Raw genomic sequence first — 19,174 nt, forward strand, 5'->3', positions numbered from 1 at the left:
CCAATGGCGCCCCCCCATTGGTGAAGGAAATGGTTCAGCGCGGTCCAAACAAACAATTTAAAGTTCATCCAAACCTGGAGTTGGGCTTTTCCATTAAGGATTACAGGGCCCCACATTGTAACTATTCACCACCCTACTGGCAGGATCAAAAGTTAGTAAAACTTTTAAAGAGGGGACTCCATAAAACCAGAAGTGTTGAGTTTGATGTCTACATTTCTACAAATGTCTGAATTCTGGACCCTGCTAAGTCCTTCTGCTGTACAAAGTCCTCGCTCCAAGCTGGCCGCAGATTGTACCTGGAGGAAATCCTTAAATTTTCACACATTTCCTCCTCATTCATTGGTCGGTGATCTCCATCCAATCGGGGCGGACCCGCCTTCACAAAGATACGGCAATGAATTGTAAATGAGTTTAGTGGCCGGTTAGATTTTCTGATCCGGGTTCTGCAGAGTTTAATAAAAACTACAGATGAAAGAACAGAAATAAAGGGTCCGGTTGGCGAAGTGCCACTTAAATCTCTTACTTTTCTGGGGACGCCCCAAAAATTGGGATTTTCTTTTTACGTTTCCCTTTCAGTGATGATTGTAAGCGGGACAAATGGAGCGGGAGAATCTTCTAAAACAGGGGCACAGACAGCAATAAAAACTGACAGAGGCTCTAATCCCTCTCCACTGTCCAAAACTAATTTATACTTTAAGTCAGCCAGTTTTATGTCCCAATTCTTGAGATCAACTGAAATTTGGGTGGGGGAGGGGCTGACAACGTGACTCTACATGCTTTGGCTGTAGTCACCGGTCTTCTGACAGCTCTGGGTGTCGGCTGTTACCGCCCCCTACCTGCCTCTATACAAAACCAAGTATCATTTTGTGGTGCTAAATAAATGTATTGTATGGAATTTATTAATAAAAATAAATGCAGTAAAATAGACCCCCCCCCCCCCCCCCAGTAACAAGATACCCCCCCCCCCAATAACAATAGACCCCACACATCAACAATGCACCACACAGCAACATTAGATCTGCCCAGCAGTCCACAACAATAGACTCTCCCTCAACCAGTGTTCATTTTGTCAGCAAATTCTGATTTAGTTTTAGTCTTAGGAATAAAATGGCATTTTAGTTTTAGTCCTTTTTTAGTTTTCTGCAATTGTTTTAGCTGTATTTAGTCGTCTAAAATCTAATGGGTGTAAATAAATTGTAATATATTCGTTAACCTTTCTCTACAATTTCCACACTCGTTGTATACGGCTGGAGTGAAATATCTCATCTGTTATTACTGATGGAGTGGAGATAGAAACGCGCTCTACAGACTGGTGTTCATTTTGAAGTCAAATTTCAATTTAGTTTTAGACTTTTGACTAAAATGCCATTTTAGTCGTATTTTAGTGGACTGAAATATTCATTTAGTTGACTTGAATGTTTTAGTCGATGAAATTAATGCTGCCCTTAACAGTAGATCCCTACCAGCAACATAGAACCCCCCCCCCCCCCCCCAGCAAAAATAGATCCTCACACAAAAACAGTTCCCCACCAATGACAATAAATCCCCCATCAATAGACCCCCCAGCACACCCCTTCCTATTACATTCAGTGCTGGAACTGCATTCCCCGGCAGCTATAGACTCCTCTCACGCAGTCCAGCAGAAAAATTCTTAGGCCCCTTTCCCACTGGGGGCGGCGGGTGAGTCGGCGGCATTAGCGGCGCTTTACAATCAATTTGGTGGAGCTATTTGGCTGCTAGTGGGGCGCTTTTACCCCCCCCCCCCTGCTAGCAGCTGAGAAAAGGTTAAAATCACTGCAAAGCGCTGCTACTGACAGCCGCGCTGCCCCATTGATTTCAATGGGCAGGAATGGTTTAGGAGCCGTGTACACACACACCGCACCTTCACTGCTACAAAGATGCTGCTAGCAGGACTTTTTTTTTTTTTTTAGCGCCCTGCCATCGCACCGCCCCGGTGTCAGAGCCCTCGGGGGGGTCACACTGGAGACACAGCAGCGGCTCTTTCAGGGCGTTATTTTTAGCGCTGTACCGCCTGCAAAGCACCCCAGTGTGAAAAGGGTCTTATGATAATCCTTTTACTGACGCGTTTCCCTTTTTTTTTTTCTGTTTGTATGTTTTTTCCAGATCTGTTTAGCAAGTCAACATAAAACCTGCTCCTGGCCTCAGCTGGAGGGGGTCCCTTCCAACTCCCCCCCCCCCCCCCCCAAGGAGTAGTGGACCAGCACTGGTGTGTCCCCCAAGAAGTGGGGTTCACCTGGCTTCAGCCTAGATAGACCATGGCGCACCGTGTCTGGATGGAGCAAGAATTATGCTAAAGCACATCTATCCATCAGGCTGCCATGAGGACCAACACTGCTGACCTTTTCTGAAAATGCTAGTTGCCAGGCTGTCACTTTCTTTATATGCATACTTCTATCCACGCTCCAGAATTAGGAACACTGACCCCACAGCTTTCAGTACTAACAGTTCATTTTCAGAGCGCAGGACCCATATTGCTTGGGGAAGGTGTTGATTATTCCTGAGTCGGTTACTTATAATTATGGAAGTTGGAGGACCAGCTTGACTGTCGAGCAATGAAGATTTTTCATGACCTAAACATTGGTGGTCCTTTCATGATTGTGAAGTAGCATTCTGTTTACTGATAATAATTCACAGTCACTTCCTCGAGTAAACGAGTTGAAAACCTTTTTGGAAGTGTCTGAGCCTTCTTGCTCCTGCTATTGGCCCAGGCTTGGTTTGTGGATTCTTTAGCATTTTGTGAAATTCAAGGACTGTGTCTGGTCCATCACTGTATGGAATGGCGGTGACTGGTCCTGGGCGTGTGTATGGAATGACGGTGACTGGTCCTGGGCGTGTGTATGGAATGACGGTGACTGGTCCTGGGCGTGTGTATGGAATGACGGTGACTGGTCCTGGGCATGTGTATGGAATGACGGTGACTGGTCCTGGGCGTGTGTATGCAATGACGGTGACTGGTCCTGGGCGTGTGTATGGAATGACGGTGACTGGTCCTGGGCGATGTATGGAATGACGGTGACTGGTCCTGGCTGTGTGTATGGAATGGCGGTGACTGGTCCTGGCCGTGTGTATGGAATGGCGGTGACTGGTCCTGGGCGATGTATGGAATGACGGTGACTGGTCCTGGGCGTGTGTATGGAATGGCGGTGACTGGTCCTGGGCGTGTGTATGGAATGGCGGTGACTGGTCCTGGGCGATGTATGGAATGACGGTGACTGGTCCTGGGCGTGTGTATGGAATGTCGGTGACTGGTCCTGGGCGTGTGTATGGAATGGCGGTGACTGGTCCTGGGCGTGTGTATGGAATGGCGGTGACTGGTCCTGGGCGTGTGTATGGAATGACGGTGACTGGTCCTGGGCGTGTGTATGGAATGGCGGTGACTGGTCCTGGGCGTGTGTATGGAATGGCGGTGACTGGTCCTGGGCGTGTGTATGGAATGGCGGTGACTGGTCCTGGGCGTGTGTATGGAATGACGGTGACTGGTCCTGGGCGTGTGTATGGAATGACGGTGACTGGTCCTGGGCGTGTGTATGCAATGACGGTGACTGGTCCTGGGCGTGTGTATGGAATGACGGTGACTGGTCCTGGCCGTGTGTATGGAATGGCGGTGACTGGTCCTGGCCGTGTGTATGGAATGGCGGTGACTGGTCCTGGCCGTGTGTATGGAATGGCGGTGACTGGTCCTGGGCGATGTATGGAATGACGGTGACTGGTCCTGGGCGTGTGTATGGAATGACGGTGACTGGTCCTGGGCGTGTGTATGGAATGACGGTGACTGGTCCTGGGCGTGTGTATGGAATGACGGTGACTGGTCCTGGGCGTGTGTATGGAATGGTGGTGACTGGTCCTGGGCGATGTATGGAATGGCGGTGACTGGTCCTGGGCGTGTGTATGGAATGACGGTGACTGGTCCTGGGCGTGTGTATGGAATGGCGGTGACTGGTCCTGGGCGTGTGTATGGAATGACGGTGACTGGTCCTGGGCGTGTGTATGGAATGACGGTGACTGGTCCTGGGCATGTGTATGGAATGACGGTGACTGGTCCTGGGCGATGTATGGAATGGCGGTGACTGGTCCTGGGCGTGTGTATGGAATGACGGTGACTGGTCCTGGGTGATGTATGGAATGGCGGTGACTGGACCTGGGCGTGTGTATGGAATGACGGTGACTGGTCCTGGGCGATGTATGGAATGACGGTGACTGGTCCTGGGCGATGTATGGAATGACGGTGACTGGTCCTGGGCGTGTGTATGGAATGGCGGTGACTGGTCCTGGGCGATGTATGGAATGACGGTGACTGGTCCTGGGCGTGTGTATGGAATGGCGGTGACTGGTCCTGGGCGATGTATGGAATGACGGTGACTGGTCCTGGGCGATGTATGGAATGGCGATGACTGGTCCTGGGCGATGTATGGAATGGCGATGACTGGTCCTGGGCGATGTATGGAATGACGGTGACTGGTCCTGGGCGTGTGTATGGAATGGCGGTGACTGGTCCTGGGCGTGTGTATGGAATGGGGGTGACTGGTCCTGGGTGTGTGTATGGAATGGTGGTGACTGGTCCTGGGCGATGTATGGAATGACGGTGACTGGTCCTGGGCGTGTGTATGGAATGGCGGTGACTGGTCCTGGGCGATGTATGGAATGGGGGTGACTGGTCCTGGGCGTGTGTATGGAATGGGGGTGACTGGTCCTGGGCGTGTGTATGGAATGGGGGTGACTGGTCCTGGGTGTGTGTATGGAATGGTGGTGACTGGTCCTGGGCGATGTATGGAATGACGGTGACTGGTCCTGGGCGTGTGTATGGAATGGCGGTGACTGGTCCTGGGCGATGTATGGAATGGGGGTGACTGGTCCTGGGCGTGTGTATGGAATGGGGGTGACTGGTCCTGGGTGTGTGTATGGAATGGTGGTGACTGGTCCTGGGCGATGTATGGAATGGCGGTGACTGGTCCTGGGCGATGTATGGAATGGTGGAATCTTCAATGGTTGGAGAGCAGGGATAGGGATGTACCATTGCAGAGTCGCACAATACATGACCAATGACCACTAAAGCCCCCACACACTATCAGATTTTCTGTTGTGTTTCTTTTCCTTCACATTTACCAAAACCACATAATGAGGTGAAACCTCAGGAGTTTCCATTTGTATGCAGTCAGGCGGCCGGTCACTACAGGGTTTGGTAAATCTGAAGGGAAAAAGTCAGCAGAAAATCTGATCGTGTTTATGGGGCACAAATCTAAAGCAATAAAGAGAAAAGTTACATCTACTAAATTATTATATTTATTGGAGGTTCAGAAAATCAACTTATTTTTTGCATTTTTTATCTTTTTTAATTTGAGAAAGTGAACTGTTTCTTACGGAAGCAATTTACATCTTTATAAAATGCATTCCATTAGATCCTGGAGAATAACAAAAGAAAGGCGCAAAGCAGATACAGCCCAGCAAATCTGTCTGAATGGTTCTGGGTGCGGGTCCAAATCTCTGGTTGGGTTTTACCTTTTGCTCTGCACCGGAGTAGGAAGATCCCCACCCCCCTCTGTGATGGGCCGTGTGTGGATTGAACTATTGGCTCTCCACATGGAATCTGCTGCAGGGGACGCTTCGGCATTTACATGTCGCGGCTCCCGGAGGATTCTACAGAGAAAGAAATGGAGACATTTTGGTTACAATAGCAGCTGAAATATCCCGGATTTCGGGTAAATCACATGTACAGCAAACTTTTCCTCCCGAAATGAACTTTTTCCTTCTGACGCTCTCTAGTTGAAAAAGCAAATGTTACTTTTTATTGTATTGATATTTGTCTTTCCTCTAGGATGAGGAGGAGGATGAGGATGATGAGCTCCTCCTGGGATATCCTCATTTATAGGTCCGGATTGGCTGCAGGAACATAGACCTGCAGCCCCTGGAGGGAGACCTGCCGGCACGTCATCGGGGGCTGGCTGCAAGAGACGAGGGGATCCTAATAATGTGAAGGTGAGTATAAGATTGCAGGAGGACTCGCTGGATTTCCTCTGCGTGTGACTTTGAAGTTACACCATAAAGGTGAAAGGGGGGGAAGAGTTGTGAAGTTTCTCTGGGGGGAACCCCCAAATATTCTATGCAGCCCAAGCCTGAAATCTCCACATTGTGCACCGAAACCGTTCCCTGCTTGTTGTGTGATTATTTTGTTTTTACTTCCTCCGATTCTGCCATCTTCATTACGGGTCCAGGTCTGCTTCCATTATCATTAGACTTTGGGGCCTCTAGTCTCTGAATTCTCACAATCCATCGTTGTACATTGCGGCAGCCCTTTCATTCTGAATTGGCCGGAGACACGGAATGCACTAAAAACACCCGTGAAGCACAATGTACGGCCTGTGCTGCACTTCCCCTTTCCTGTAATGGAATGACACGCCAGGCGTTGTGTATTGCAGTAACACTATATATAGTGTAAGGGGTGGTCTGATTTTGTATTATTGGGGGGGGGGGGGGGTTGCTCTGTGTAAAGAAGCAGCATGCTGTGTTATGGGGGTGAATGGGGCACTTGTGTTGCCCGGAGTGCTCTGTGAAGATGAAAGCATTGTACAGAATGTGAACGATCGTTCACCCTCCATATACACAGGTCTGGTTTTAGAAATTGCTGCATCCTTGAATGAAGAACGCACAACTTGTTCTCATTTCCACAATCGACAACAAAGCCGCACCACCTACACAAGGACCCGCACCGCTTCCAGCTGCATTTCTGAAAGATGAGCTAAAAAAAAATTCACCCCTGAGAAATCCTTGGTGGAGGAAGCGGCCATATCTGTACAAATCCGCCCTTCTGGGAAGACGTCCCTTCTAAATATACCCGTGAGTGTCCCTCACCCGCAGAGGTAATCGTTCGTCACTCATTCTACTCTGCAACATGCCAAGGATGAGCCCCTCATCCCCACAGGGACATATCGGGGGGGGGGGGGGGCAGATGAACGGGGTTCACATTGGTAAAGGAAAGTCCTTCATGTTCTGTGCTCAGTGTGGTCCCATTATACACCCCGGTGTGGTCCCAATATACACCCCGGTGTGGTCCCATTATACACCCCGGTGTGGGCCCATTATACACCCGAGTGTGGTCCCATTATACACCCCGGTGTGGTCCCATTATACACCCCGGTGTGGTCCCAATATACACCCCGGTGTGGTCCCATTATACACCCCGGTGTGGTCCCATTATACACCCCGGTGTGGGCCCATTATACACCCGAGTGTGGTCCCAATATACTCCCCAGTGTACTCGTCCTAACCCCTACCGGGCGACTTTCAGTACATGTGTACAGGCCGGGTACACACGTACTGACGCTCGCCCGTGGGGATGGGTACACACGTACTGACACTCGCCTGGTGGGGGTGGGTACACACGTACTGACAGTTGCCCAGTGGGGGTGTGTACACACGTAGCGACAGTCACCCGGTGGGGGTGGGTACACACGTACCGACAGTCTCCCAGTGGGGGTGGGTACACACATAGCATCAGTTGCCCGGTGGGGGTGGGTACACACGTACTGACAGTCGCCCGGTGGGGGTGGGTACACACGCACTGACAGTTGCCTAGTGGGGGTGGGTACAAACGTACTGACAGTCGCCCGGTGGGGGTGGGTACACACGTACTGACAGTTGCCCTGTGGGGGTGGGTACAAATGTACTGACAGTCGCCCAGTGGGGGTGGGCACACATGTAGTAACAGTCGCCCGGTGGGGGCGGGTACACACGTACTGACAGTCTCCCAGTGGGGGTGGGTACACACATAGCGTCAGTTGCCTGGTGGGGGTGGGTACACACGTACTGACAGTCGCCCGGTGGGGGTGGGTACACACGTAGTGACAGTTGCCCGGTGGGGATGGGTACACACGTACTGACAGTCACCCGGTGGGGGTGGGTACACATGTAGTGACAGTTGCCCGGTGGGGATGGGTACACACGTACCGACAGTCTCCCAGTGGGGGTGGGTACACACATAGCGTCAGTTGCCTGGTGGGGGTGGGTACACACGTAGTGACAGTTGCCCGGTGGGGGTGGGTACACACGTACTGACAGTTGCCCGGTGGGGGTGGGTACACACGTACTGACAGTCGCCCGGTGGGGGTGGGTACACACGTAGTGACAGTTGCCCGGTGGGGGTGGGTACACACGTACTGACAGTCACCCGGTGGGGGTGGGTACACACGTACCGACAGTCTCCCAGTGGGGGTGGGTACACACATAGCGTCAGTTGCCTGGTGGGGGTGGGTACACACGTAGTGACAGTTGCCCGGTGGGGGTGGGTACACACGTACTGACAGTCGCCCAGTGGGGGTGGGCACACATGTAGTAACAGTCGCCCGGTGGGGGTGGGTACACACGTACTGACAGTCACCCGGTGGGGGTGGGTACACACATAGCGTCAGTTGCCTGGTGGGGGTGGGTACACACGTACTGACAGTCGCCCAGTGGGGGTGGGCACACATGTAGTAACAGTCGCCCAGTGTGGGGTGGGTACACACGTACTGACAGTCACCCGGTGGGGGTGGGTACACACGTACCGACAGTCTCCCAGTGGGGGTGGGTACACACATAGCGTCAGTTGCCTGGTGGGGGTGGGTACACACGTACTGACAGTCGCCCGGTGGGGGTGGGTACACACGTAGTGACAGTTGCCCGGTGGGGGTGGGTACACACGTACTGACAGTTGCCCGGTGGGGGTGAGTACACATGTACTGACAGTTGCCCGGTGGGGGTGGGTACACACGTACTGACAGTTGCCCGGTGGGGGTGGGTACACACGTACTGACAGTTGCCCGGTGGGGGTGGGTACACACGTACTGACAGTTGCCCGGTGGGGGTGGGTACAAACGTACTGTGAGTCGCCTGGTGGGGGTGGGCACACACGTAGTGACAGTCGCCCGGTGGGGGTGGGTACACATGTAGTGACAGTCGCCCGGTGGGGGTGGGTACACACGTAGTGACAGTCGCCCGGTGGGGGTGGGTACACACGTAGTGACAGTCGCCCGGTGGGGGTGGGTACACACGTACTGACAGTCGCCCGGTGGGGGTGGGTACACACGTACTGACAGTCGCCCGGTGGGGGTGGGTACACATGTACTGACAGTCGCCCGGTGGGGGTGGGTACACACGTACTGACAGTCGCCCGGTGGGGGTGGGTACACACGTACTGACAGTCGCCCGGTGGGGGTGGGTACACACGTACTGACAGTCGCCCGGTGGGGGTGGGTACACATGTACTGACAGTCGCCCGGTGGGGGTGGGTACACACGTACTGACAGTCGCCCTGTGGGGGTGGGTACACAAGTACCGACAGTTGCCCTGTGGGGGTGGGTACACAAGTACCGACAGTTGCCCGGTGGGGGTGGGTACACACGTACTGACAGTCGCCCGGTTCGGGTGGGTACACACATACTGACAGTCGCCCGGTGGGGGTGGGTACACACGTACTGACAGTCGCCCGGTGGGGGTGGGTACACATGTACTGACAGTCGCCCGGTGGGGGTGGGTACACACATACTGACAGTCGCCCGGTGGGGGTGGGTACACATGTACTGACAGTCGCCCGGTGGGGGTGGGTACACACGTACTGACAGTCGCCCGGTGGGGGTGGGTACACACATACTGACAGTCGCCCGGTGGGGGTGGGTACACATGTACTGACAGTCGCCCGGTGGGGGTGGGTACACACGTACTGACAGTCGCCCGGTGGGGGTGGGTACACACGTACTGACAGTCGCCCGGTGGGGGTGGGTACACACGTACTGACAGTCACCCGGTGGGGGTGGGTACACACGTACTGACAGTCGCCCGGTGGGGGTGGGTACACACGTACTGACAGTCGCCCGGTGGGGGTGGGTACACACGTACTGACAGTTGGCCAGTTCATTAGGAACTGGGACAATTCTAGAAAGGTTCTAGTCCTTTGCTATGAGCTTTGGATGGAAGGGGGATGGGATGTGCTGGGTTTTGATTGGCCTGTCTCCTCGCGGGTCTCGCCTTGTATGAGAACGGAGAGTACAGAAAACTTTCTTCAAGCTTTGAGCGATTTGCTGGAGTCTTTATGGACATTATGAGGTCATGTGTGGGCGGGGTTTAGGCGAATGTTGTCTCTCACTTCCATCAAGCAGTCAGCAGCCTTTCTAATGAGAACGTTCCCTATAGTAGGGGCACCTCCGCACTGCGAGGGTCAAATCCTCAGGTAGGTCTAGGAGACGAGGATCGGGCCGCCACCTTTTCTTCAAACCCAAACACTTTAGTGGCTCACAGCAATTTTTTTATAGTATAAACTATACATATACTTTGCGATTAACATTTCTAATCATATGAAGTCGATCACAAGAGTCCTCCTTTACATCAGAATCCACAGAGTTCCCCTTTACATCAGCGTCCACAGAGTTCCCCTTTACATCAGCGTCCACAGAGTTCCCCTTTACATCAGCGTCCACAGAGTTCCCCTTTACATCAGAATCCACAGAGTTCCCCTTTACATCAGAGTCCACAGAGTTCCCCTTTACATCAGAGTCTAGAGAGTTCCCCTTTACATCAGCGTCCACAGAGTTCCCCTTTACATCAGAGTCCACAGAGTTCCCCTTTACATCAGCGTCCACAGAGTTCCCCTTTACATCAGCGTCCACAGAGTTCCCCTTTACATCAGAGTCCACAGAGTTCCCCTTTACATCAGCGTCCACAGAGTTCCCCTTTACATCAGCGTCCACAGAGTTCCCCTTTACATCAGAGTCCACAGAGTTCCCCTTTACATCAGAGTACACATAGTTCCCTTTTACATCAGAGTCCACAGAGTTTCCTCTTACATCTGAACTCTACACTATAGGGGGGGACTCTGCAGACTCTGTAAGGGAGAACACTGGGGACTCTGACATAAGGGATACTCTGGGAACTCTGATTTACGGGGGAACACTGTGCCATCTGATGTAAGGGGGAACACTGAGGACTCTGATGTAAGGGGGAACACTGTGCCATCTGATGTAAGGGGGAACACTGAGGACTCTGATGTAAGGGGGAACACTGAGGACTCTGATGTAAGGGGGAACACTGTGCCATCTGATGTAAAGGGGAACTCTGATGTAAAGGTGTCTCTGGTAACCAGAGCCCCACTTACATCAGAGTTTTCTGTATTCCCCTGTATTCAGTGTTTCTAGAGCCCCCTTTACATCAGCGCTCCCACTTACACTTTAATCGGGAGCTCTGTGGACTTTAATGTAAAGGGGAGTTTTGATGTAAGGGGTGCTCTGAGAACCCTGATTTACCTTAGTGTACTCACTCAGAGGCAGGAGAGGGGAGACTTCAGTCACAGACAGGGATGGATGGTGAGCTCACTCACCCAATGACAGTCAGCACCTCTCATCCAGATGTATCTGCAGCTTTGGGCTGTGTGAAAGGAGTGTAAGCCCCCGTACACACGGTCAGACATTCCGACAACCAAATCCGTTGGATTTTGTCCGAAACTGTTGCATACACACAGCCGGACAAAGTTGTCAGAAAATCAGATCGTACAGAACGTGATGACGTTATTTCGTTAGGACGGGACTACATTCAGGCTAGTAGCCAATAGCTTTGATGTAGGAATTTGATCTGAGCATGTGTGGCACTTTTTCCGATCGGAATTCTCTACACATGATTGGAGTATGTCTGATCGGATCATGTTGTCGGAAATTTTATAGCCCGGCTGGAAAACTTGGTCCGTCGGATATTCCGACAGAAACAGTCCGATGGAGCCCACACACTGACGGATTATCCGACAACATGGTCCTATCGGACATTTTCCATCGGAATATCCGACTGTGTGTATAAGGGCTTACAGACACTCTCGGCTTAGACAACTGCAGCCAACAAACCTGCTGGGAATCCATAGTCCAGTCTGAATAATGTGTCCATGTTTCAGGTGGTCCGAAACCCAGACGCATGATTCAAAAGCCAAACTGTCCAGGTGAATCCTGGACAAGTGGCAACCATAGATGGGAAAAGCAGTTTTACCCCCCCCCCCATTCTCCCATGGTGTTGCTCCCCTATGTGGTGTCCAACATCCAAATGTATGGAAGTTAACCATGGCAGTGATCTGTGGGCCGTGGGGGTGATGTGTAGGCCATGGCAGTTATCTATAGGTGATGTGGGGTTGATGGGCGGGCCGTGGGGTTGATCTGAAGGTGATCTGTGGGGGTGATATGTAGGTGATCTGTGGGCCGTGGGGGTGATCTGTGGGCCGTGGGGGTGATCTGTATGTCTTGGGGGGTGATATGTAGGTGATCTGTGCGTCATGTGGGTTATCTGTGGGGGGGATCTGTAGGCCGTGGGGGTGATCTGTGGGGGTGATTTGTGGGGCGTGGGGGTGATCTGTGAGCGTGATCTGTGGGGGTGATTTGTGGGCCGTGGGTATGATCTGTGGGTGTAATCTGTGGGGGTGATTTGTAGGCTGTGGGGGTGATCTGTGGGCCGTGGGGGTGATCTGTATGTCTTGGGGGATGACATGTAGGTGATCTGTGGGTGATCTGTGGGGGTGATTTGTGAGCCGTGGGTGTGATCTGTGGGGGTGATTTGTGGGGTGTGGGTGTGATCTGTGGGGGTGATTTGTGGGGTGTGATCTGTGGGGGTGATTTGTGGGCCGTGGGTGTGATCTGTGGGGGTGATTTGTGGGGCGTGGGTGTGATCTGTGGGGGTGAATTGTGGGGCGTGGGGGTGATCTGTGAGTCGTGGGGTGATCTGTGAGCCGTGGGCGTGATCTGTGAGCGTGATCTGTGGGGTGTGGGTGTGATCTGTGGGTGTGATTTGTGGGGCGTGGGTGTGATTTGTGGGGCGTGGGTGTGATCTGTGGGGGTGATTTGTAGGCCGTGGGGGTGATCTGTGGGTGTGATTTGTGGGGCGTGGGTGTGATCTGTGGGGGTGATTTGTGGGGTGTGGGTGTGATCTGTGGGGGTGATTTGTAGGCCGTGGGGGTGATCTGTGGGGGTGATTTGTGGGGCGTGGGTGTGATCTGTGGGGGTGATTTGTAGGCCATGGGGGTGATCTGTGGGGGTGATTTGTGGGGCGTGGGTGTGATCTGTGGGGGTGATTTGTAGGCCGTGGGGGTGATCTGTGATCTGTGGGCGTGATCTGTGGGGCGTGGGTGTGATCTGTGAGCCGTGGGCGTGATCTGTGAGCGTGATCTGTGAGTGTGATCTGTGGGCGTGATCTGTGTGGTGTGGGTGTGATCTGTGGGGGTGATTTGTAGGCCGTGGGGGTGATCTGTGATCTGTGGGCGTGATCTGTGGGGCGTGGGTGTGATCTGTAGGTGAAAACTGACTGGGAGAAAGTTCCGCTGACATACGACTAGTTGCTACGGTTTATAATCCTTTCCAATCTCAATCAATTCCTGTTGATGTTTTATTTTTATTGTTGAAGTATCAATATGTAGCACTAGAGGGCAGATGATACATTTCCGTGTCCTGAGCCATTAGTGGACTTTGCATAGTAACAGCAGATAGACAATCTCCGTCATATAACACAAGGCTGAGGTTTAAGCCATAAAAACCACATATAGTTTATATAAAATGAAACAAAAAAACAAATCCCAAACTGAATATTCCGGACACTAAAGAGACAAAGTCCGGCATCGGGGTCGCTCTTCACAGTCCCGATGAGGAAGAGGAGACCCCGGAGGTTCTGGACCTCTGATGTGAGTTCATACTAAACACAGAGATCTCTGGCTCGGGGTCGGGCCGCTCACACGGCGGGCGATGGAAGCTGCGCCTTCGATGTCCTCATTGCTCGGTGTTGTCACATGTCTGCAGCACTTGGAGCTGTTTGTACTTTTTGGCCAAATGGACGTTACTTCTTCCTTTCTGGAAGGGATACGACCACAAGATGGCATTCCAGTGATGTCCGAACTTCCTCACCCCGTCCAGCAGGTCTGCCACCTCCTTCCCAGTGAAATCTTTGCGTATCGCTCTTCTGGGATTGGTCGGCTCAGAGTTCCTGAGACACTCCCCCTACAATAGAGAAGATCGCAGTTATCTCTCATAGAACGCATCTTCACAAAATGATTTTATATCTTTAAAATCATCCAGATTAATAGGAGGAGGCCGGAAATACTGAAATACAACGTTCCAATGACTGCGATGTCCCGTCTGTTCACAGATGAGCTTTAAGGAGGAACTTCGTTCAATTTTTTCATCTTTCCATCGATTAAATCTTCTCCCCTTGTTGTTGTTGTTTTATCTTTGGATAGTAAAACATTTTTTTCTGCCAGTAAATCCCTTCTACAGCCCACTTCCTGTTTCCTGTCTGGTCATTAGCCTAGGCTATGACATCATGCACAGCTCTAGCTCAATCTCCTTTCCTGAGAGTTTCCCAGGAAGGAAGGGGGGATGAGACATAAGAGGGCCAATGAGAGCTGCCAAGCTGGAGGTGTGCCTCTGTGTAAATCCAGGAAGTGAACAGGCAGCAACTTCAGTTGCCCACAGTTACAATGACTGCAGCCAGACTCAGTGGAGGGAGATTTCTGCAGTGTATTTGGCAAGCACAGAATCCCCGTATATATAAAGTAATATGCAAAGTGGTTGGAGGGAAGCTTCAGAATGGAAAATATGTTTGTTTCTCTTTAATCTCCGGCATCCCCAGCGTCTATCATTCTGTTATTGGTGCTACAGATCACACAACTGCGCCCTCTAGTGACTGAACAAGAGACACACAACCCATTCACGTTGGAACAGCCGCTAGGGATGCAGCTTTCACTTCTCAGTGACTCAGACTTGACAACAATAATGTTTCTGGATCTTAGAATTGTCAGAGAAATGTGAACCACAAAAACAGCAAGAGAGCAATTTCACACTCAGAGTGGATATTTTGTGACTGGAGGAGAGTCATAGAGTCGGGATATCCTCCTCCTCCTCTCCATTAAAAGAATAGGGCTTCCCTCTGCGCACAACTCGGAGACAGCGCTGGGCCTGCGTTGGTGTATTCAGACCGGATCTGAGATCAATATGAGACAATTCTGCGATTATTTAGCGTTTATTGACAATTGCAGGTCGCCTTCTTCTAACCTGCTTCTGATCTCCAGCTAAGCTGCATCCTTATTGACTTACAAGGGGAGAGAATCCGTCCTTTCATTACAGGAGCCTATGGAGACACACTCCTCATATATGTGCTGCTGTCAGAGGTGGAAGGACGAGGTGTTGGTGTCAGAGGTGGACGGACGAGGTATCAGTGTCGGAGGTGGACGGACGAGGTGTCGGTGGTGGAAGGACGAGGTGTCGGTGTTGGACGGACGAGGTGTCAGAGGTGGACGGACAAGGTGTTGGTGTCAGAGGTGGACGGACGAGGTGTCGTGTCGGAGGTGGACGGACGAGGTGTCGGAGGTGGATGGACGAGGTGTTGGTGTCGGAGGTGGACGGACGAGGTGTCGGAAGTGGATGGACGAGGTGTCCGGACGAGGTGATGGTGTTGGGGGTGGACGGACGAGGTGCCTGGACGAGGTGATGGTGTCGGAGGTGGATGGACAAGGTGTCGGAGGTGGACGGACGAGGTGTCGGATGGATGAGGTGTTGGGGGTGGACGGACGAGGTGATGGTGTTGGGGGTGGACGGACGAGGTGTCGGAGGTGGATGGATGAGGTGTCGGGGGTGGACGGACGAGGTGTTGGTGTCGGAGGTGGACGGACGAGGTGTCGGAAGTGGATGGACGAGGTGTCCGGATGAGGTGATGGTGTTGGGGGTGGATGGACGAGGTGTCGGTGGTGGGCGGACGAGGTGTTGGTGTCGGAGGTGGATGGATGAGGTGTTGGTGGTGGACGGACGAGGTGTCGGAGGTGGACGGATGAGGTGTTGGAGGTGGATGGATGAGGTGTTGGGTTGGGGGTGGACGGACGAGGTGTTGGGTTGGGGGTGGATGGACGAGGTGTTGGGGGTGGACGGACGAGGTGTTGGGTTGGGGGTGGATGGACAAGGTGTTGGGGGTGGACGGACGAGGTGTTGGGTTGGGGGTGGATGGACGAGGTGTTGGGTTGGGGGTGGATGGATGAGGTGTTGGGGGTGGACGGACGAGGTGTCGGTGGTGGACAGACGAGGTGTCGGAGGTGGACGGATGAGGTGTTGGAGGTGGACGGACGAGGTGTTGGGTTGGGGGTGGATGGACGAGGTGTTGGGGGTGGACGGACGAGGTGTCGGTGGTGGACGGACGAGGTGTCGTGGTGGACGGACGAGGTGTTGGAGGTGGACGGACGAGGTGTTGGGTTGGGGGTGGATGGACGAGGTGTTGGGGGTGGACGGACGAGGTGTCGGTGGTGGACGGACGAGGTGTCGTGGTGGACAGACGAGGTGTCGGAGGTGGACGGATGAGGTGTTGGAGGTGGACGGACGAGGTGTTGGTGTTGGAGGTGGACGGACGAGGTGTCGTGGTGGACGGACGAGGTGTTGGGTTGGGGGTGGACGGATGAGGTGTTGGTGTCGGAGGTGGACGGATGAGGTGTTGGTGTCGGTGGCGGACAGACGAGGTGTCGGTGGTGGATGGATGAGGTGTCGGAGGTGGACGGACGAGGTGTTGGGTTGGGGGTGGATGGACGAGGTGTTGGGGGTGGACGAACGAGGTGTCGGTGGTGGACAGACGAGGTGTTGGGTTGGGGGCGGACGGACGAGGTGTCGGTGGTGGACAGACGAGGTGTTGGGTTGGGGGCGGACGGACGAGGTGTCGGTGGTGGACAGACGAGGTGTTGGGTTGGGGGCGGACGGATGAGGTGTTGGGTTGGGGGCGGACGGACGAGGTGTCGGTGGTGGACAGACGAGGTGTTGGGTTGGGTTGGGGGCGGACGGACGAGGTGTCGGTGGCGGACAGACGAGGTGTTGGTGTCGGTGGTGGACGGACGAGGTGTTGGGTTGGGGGCGGACGGACGAGGTGTCGGTGGTGGACAGACGAGGTGTTGGGTTGGGGGCGGACGGATGAGGTGTTGGGTTGGGGGCGGACGGACGAGGTGTCGGTGGTGGACAGACGAGGTGTTGGGTTGGGGGCGGACGGATGAGGTGTTGGGTTGGGGGCGGACGGACGAGGTGTCGGTGGTGGACAGACGAGGTGTTGGGTTGGGGGCGGACGGACGAGGTGTCGGTGGCGGACAGACGAGGTGTTGGTGTCGGTGGTGGACGGACGAGGTGTTGGGTTGGGGGCGGACGGACGAGGTGTCGGAGGTGGACGGACGAGGTGTTGGTGTCGGTGGTGGACAGACGAGGTGTCGGAGGTGGATGGATGAGGTGTTGGGGGTGGACGGACGAGGTGTCGGTGGTGGACAGACGAGGTGTCGGAGGTGGATGGATGAGGTGTTGGGGGTGGACGGACGAGGTGTCGGTGGTGGACAGACGAGGTGTCGGAGGTGGATGGATGAGGTGTTGGGGGTGGACGGACGAGGTGTCGGTGGTGGACAGACAAGGTGTCGGAGGTGGATGGATGAGGTGTTGGGGGTGGACGGACGAGGTGTCGGTGGTGGACAGACGAGGTGTCGGAGGTGGATGGATGAGGTGTTGGGGGTGGACGGACGAGGTGTCGGTGGTGGACAGACGAGGTGTCGGAGGTGGATGGATGAGGTGTTGGGGGTGGACGGACGAGGTGTCGGTGGTGGACAGACAAGGTGTCGGAGGTGGATGGATGAGGTGTTGGGGGTGGATGGACGAGGTGTCGGTGGTGGACAGACGAGGTGTCGGAGGTGGATGGACGAGGTGTCGGAAGTGGATGGACGAGGTGTCCGGATGAGGTGATGGTGTTGGGGGTGGACGGACGAGGTGTCGGAGGTGGATGGATGAGGTGTCGGGGGTGGACGGACGAGGTGTTGGTGTCGGAGGTGGACGGACGAGGTGTCGGAAGTGGATGGACGAGGTGTCCGGATGAGGTGATGGTGTTGGGGGTGGATGGACGAGGTGTCGGTGGTGGGCGGACGAGGTGTTGGTGTCGGAGGTGGATGGATGAGGTGTTGGTGGTGGACGGACGAGGTGTCGGAGGTGGACGGATGAGGTGTTGGAGGTGGATGGATGAGGTGTTGGGTTGGGGGTGGACGGACGAGGTGTTGGGTTGGGGGTGGATGGACGAGGTGTTGGGGGTGGACGGACGAGGTGTTGGGTTGGGGGTGGATGGACAAGGTGTTGGGGGTGGACGGACGAGGTGTTGGGTTGGGGGTGGATGGACGAGGTGTCGGTGGTGGACAGACAAGGTGTCGGAGGTGGATGGATGAGGTGTTGGGGGTGGATGGACGAGGTGTCGGTGGTGGACAGACAAGGTGTCGGAGGTGGATGGATGAGGTGTTGGGGGTGGATGGACGAGGTGTCGGTGGTGGACAGACAAGGTGTCGGAGGTGGATGGATGAGGTGTCGGTGGTGGACAGACGAGGTGTCGGAGGTGGATGGACGAGGTGTCGGTGGTGGACGGACGAGGTGTTGGTGTCGGTGGTGGACGGACGAGGTGTTGGGTTGGGGGTGGACGGACGAGGTGTCGGTGGCGGACAGACGAGGTGTTGGGTTGGGGGTGGATGGACATCGGAGACGGACGAGGTTCAGTAAATTGTAGATAGAGGGTGGAAGTGAGAGGAGGACCCCCAGTGTATGAGGAATGTGGAGGTCCATCTACAATCTGACATTCTGTATATAGAGCTGTCACAATGTACTAATATTTAGGTGAATTCAGATGTAAACATTCCTAAAGACCTGACCCCCCCCCCCCCCCCCCCCGCAGTGAGTCATGTGACCACACTCTCCCGTGTTCTGCAGACCGTCGCCCGTGTTATTGGCTCTTTTATTATTTTGACTTTGCCACACATTTCTCCAGGCTTTCCAAAGTGGGTTGAAATCCAGATACACGGCTAAATGCAGCGCTGGGATTCATTTCTAAAGATTGTTTAACTTGCCAAACAATTTGAGCCACGCACCTCTGCCAAATAGAATAGCCAGGTCGTTGTGCACAAGGTTGTCAGCTGCAGTAAAATCCGCCCTCCCCAGCTGCTGATTGGCTCATGAATAAGCCTAGATTCTCGGGTTTGGATGATTCCACTGACCATTTAGTTCTCTGCAAAGACCAGACACAGCACCAGTATAATGTCAAGATTAGGGAGCCAGGTTTAAGGTTGGGGGAGGGGGAAGCTTTGGGGCTGTTTGACTGATGAAGGTACAGACTGACTTTGCTGCATTGA

At 53.8% G+C, this 19,174-nt stretch overlaps 1 protein-coding gene across 3 annotated transcripts in view; it reads right to left on the bottom strand.

Annotated features, from left to right (window-relative positions):
- Positions 1-5,312: 5,312 nt before the first annotated feature.
- TERB1 (telomere repeat binding bouquet formation protein 1) overlaps positions 5,313-19,174 on the bottom strand; it is a 76,681-nt gene continuing 62,819 nt past the window's right edge. For 2 of the 3 annotated variants that reach the window (XM_077450726.1, XM_077450709.1), the window contains one exon: positions 13,395-14,003. In XM_077450726.1, coding sequence (XP_077306852.1) covers positions 13,776-14,003 — 228 coding nt within the window. In that variant the 3' untranslated portion in view covers positions 13,395-13,775. Of the gene's footprint in view, positions 5,656-13,394; positions 14,004-19,174 lie in introns of those variants that run through there. The other variant, XM_077450717.1, reaches the window with a different exon arrangement.

Source organism: Lithobates pipiens, unplaced genomic scaffold (assembly GCF_037356315.1).
Source record: "Lithobates pipiens isolate NorthernLeopardFrog02 unplaced genomic scaffold, aLitPip1_a1.2 Scaffold_10, whole genome shotgun sequence".
Lineage (NCBI taxonomy): Eukaryota > Metazoa > Chordata > Amphibia > Anura > Ranidae > Lithobates > Lithobates pipiens.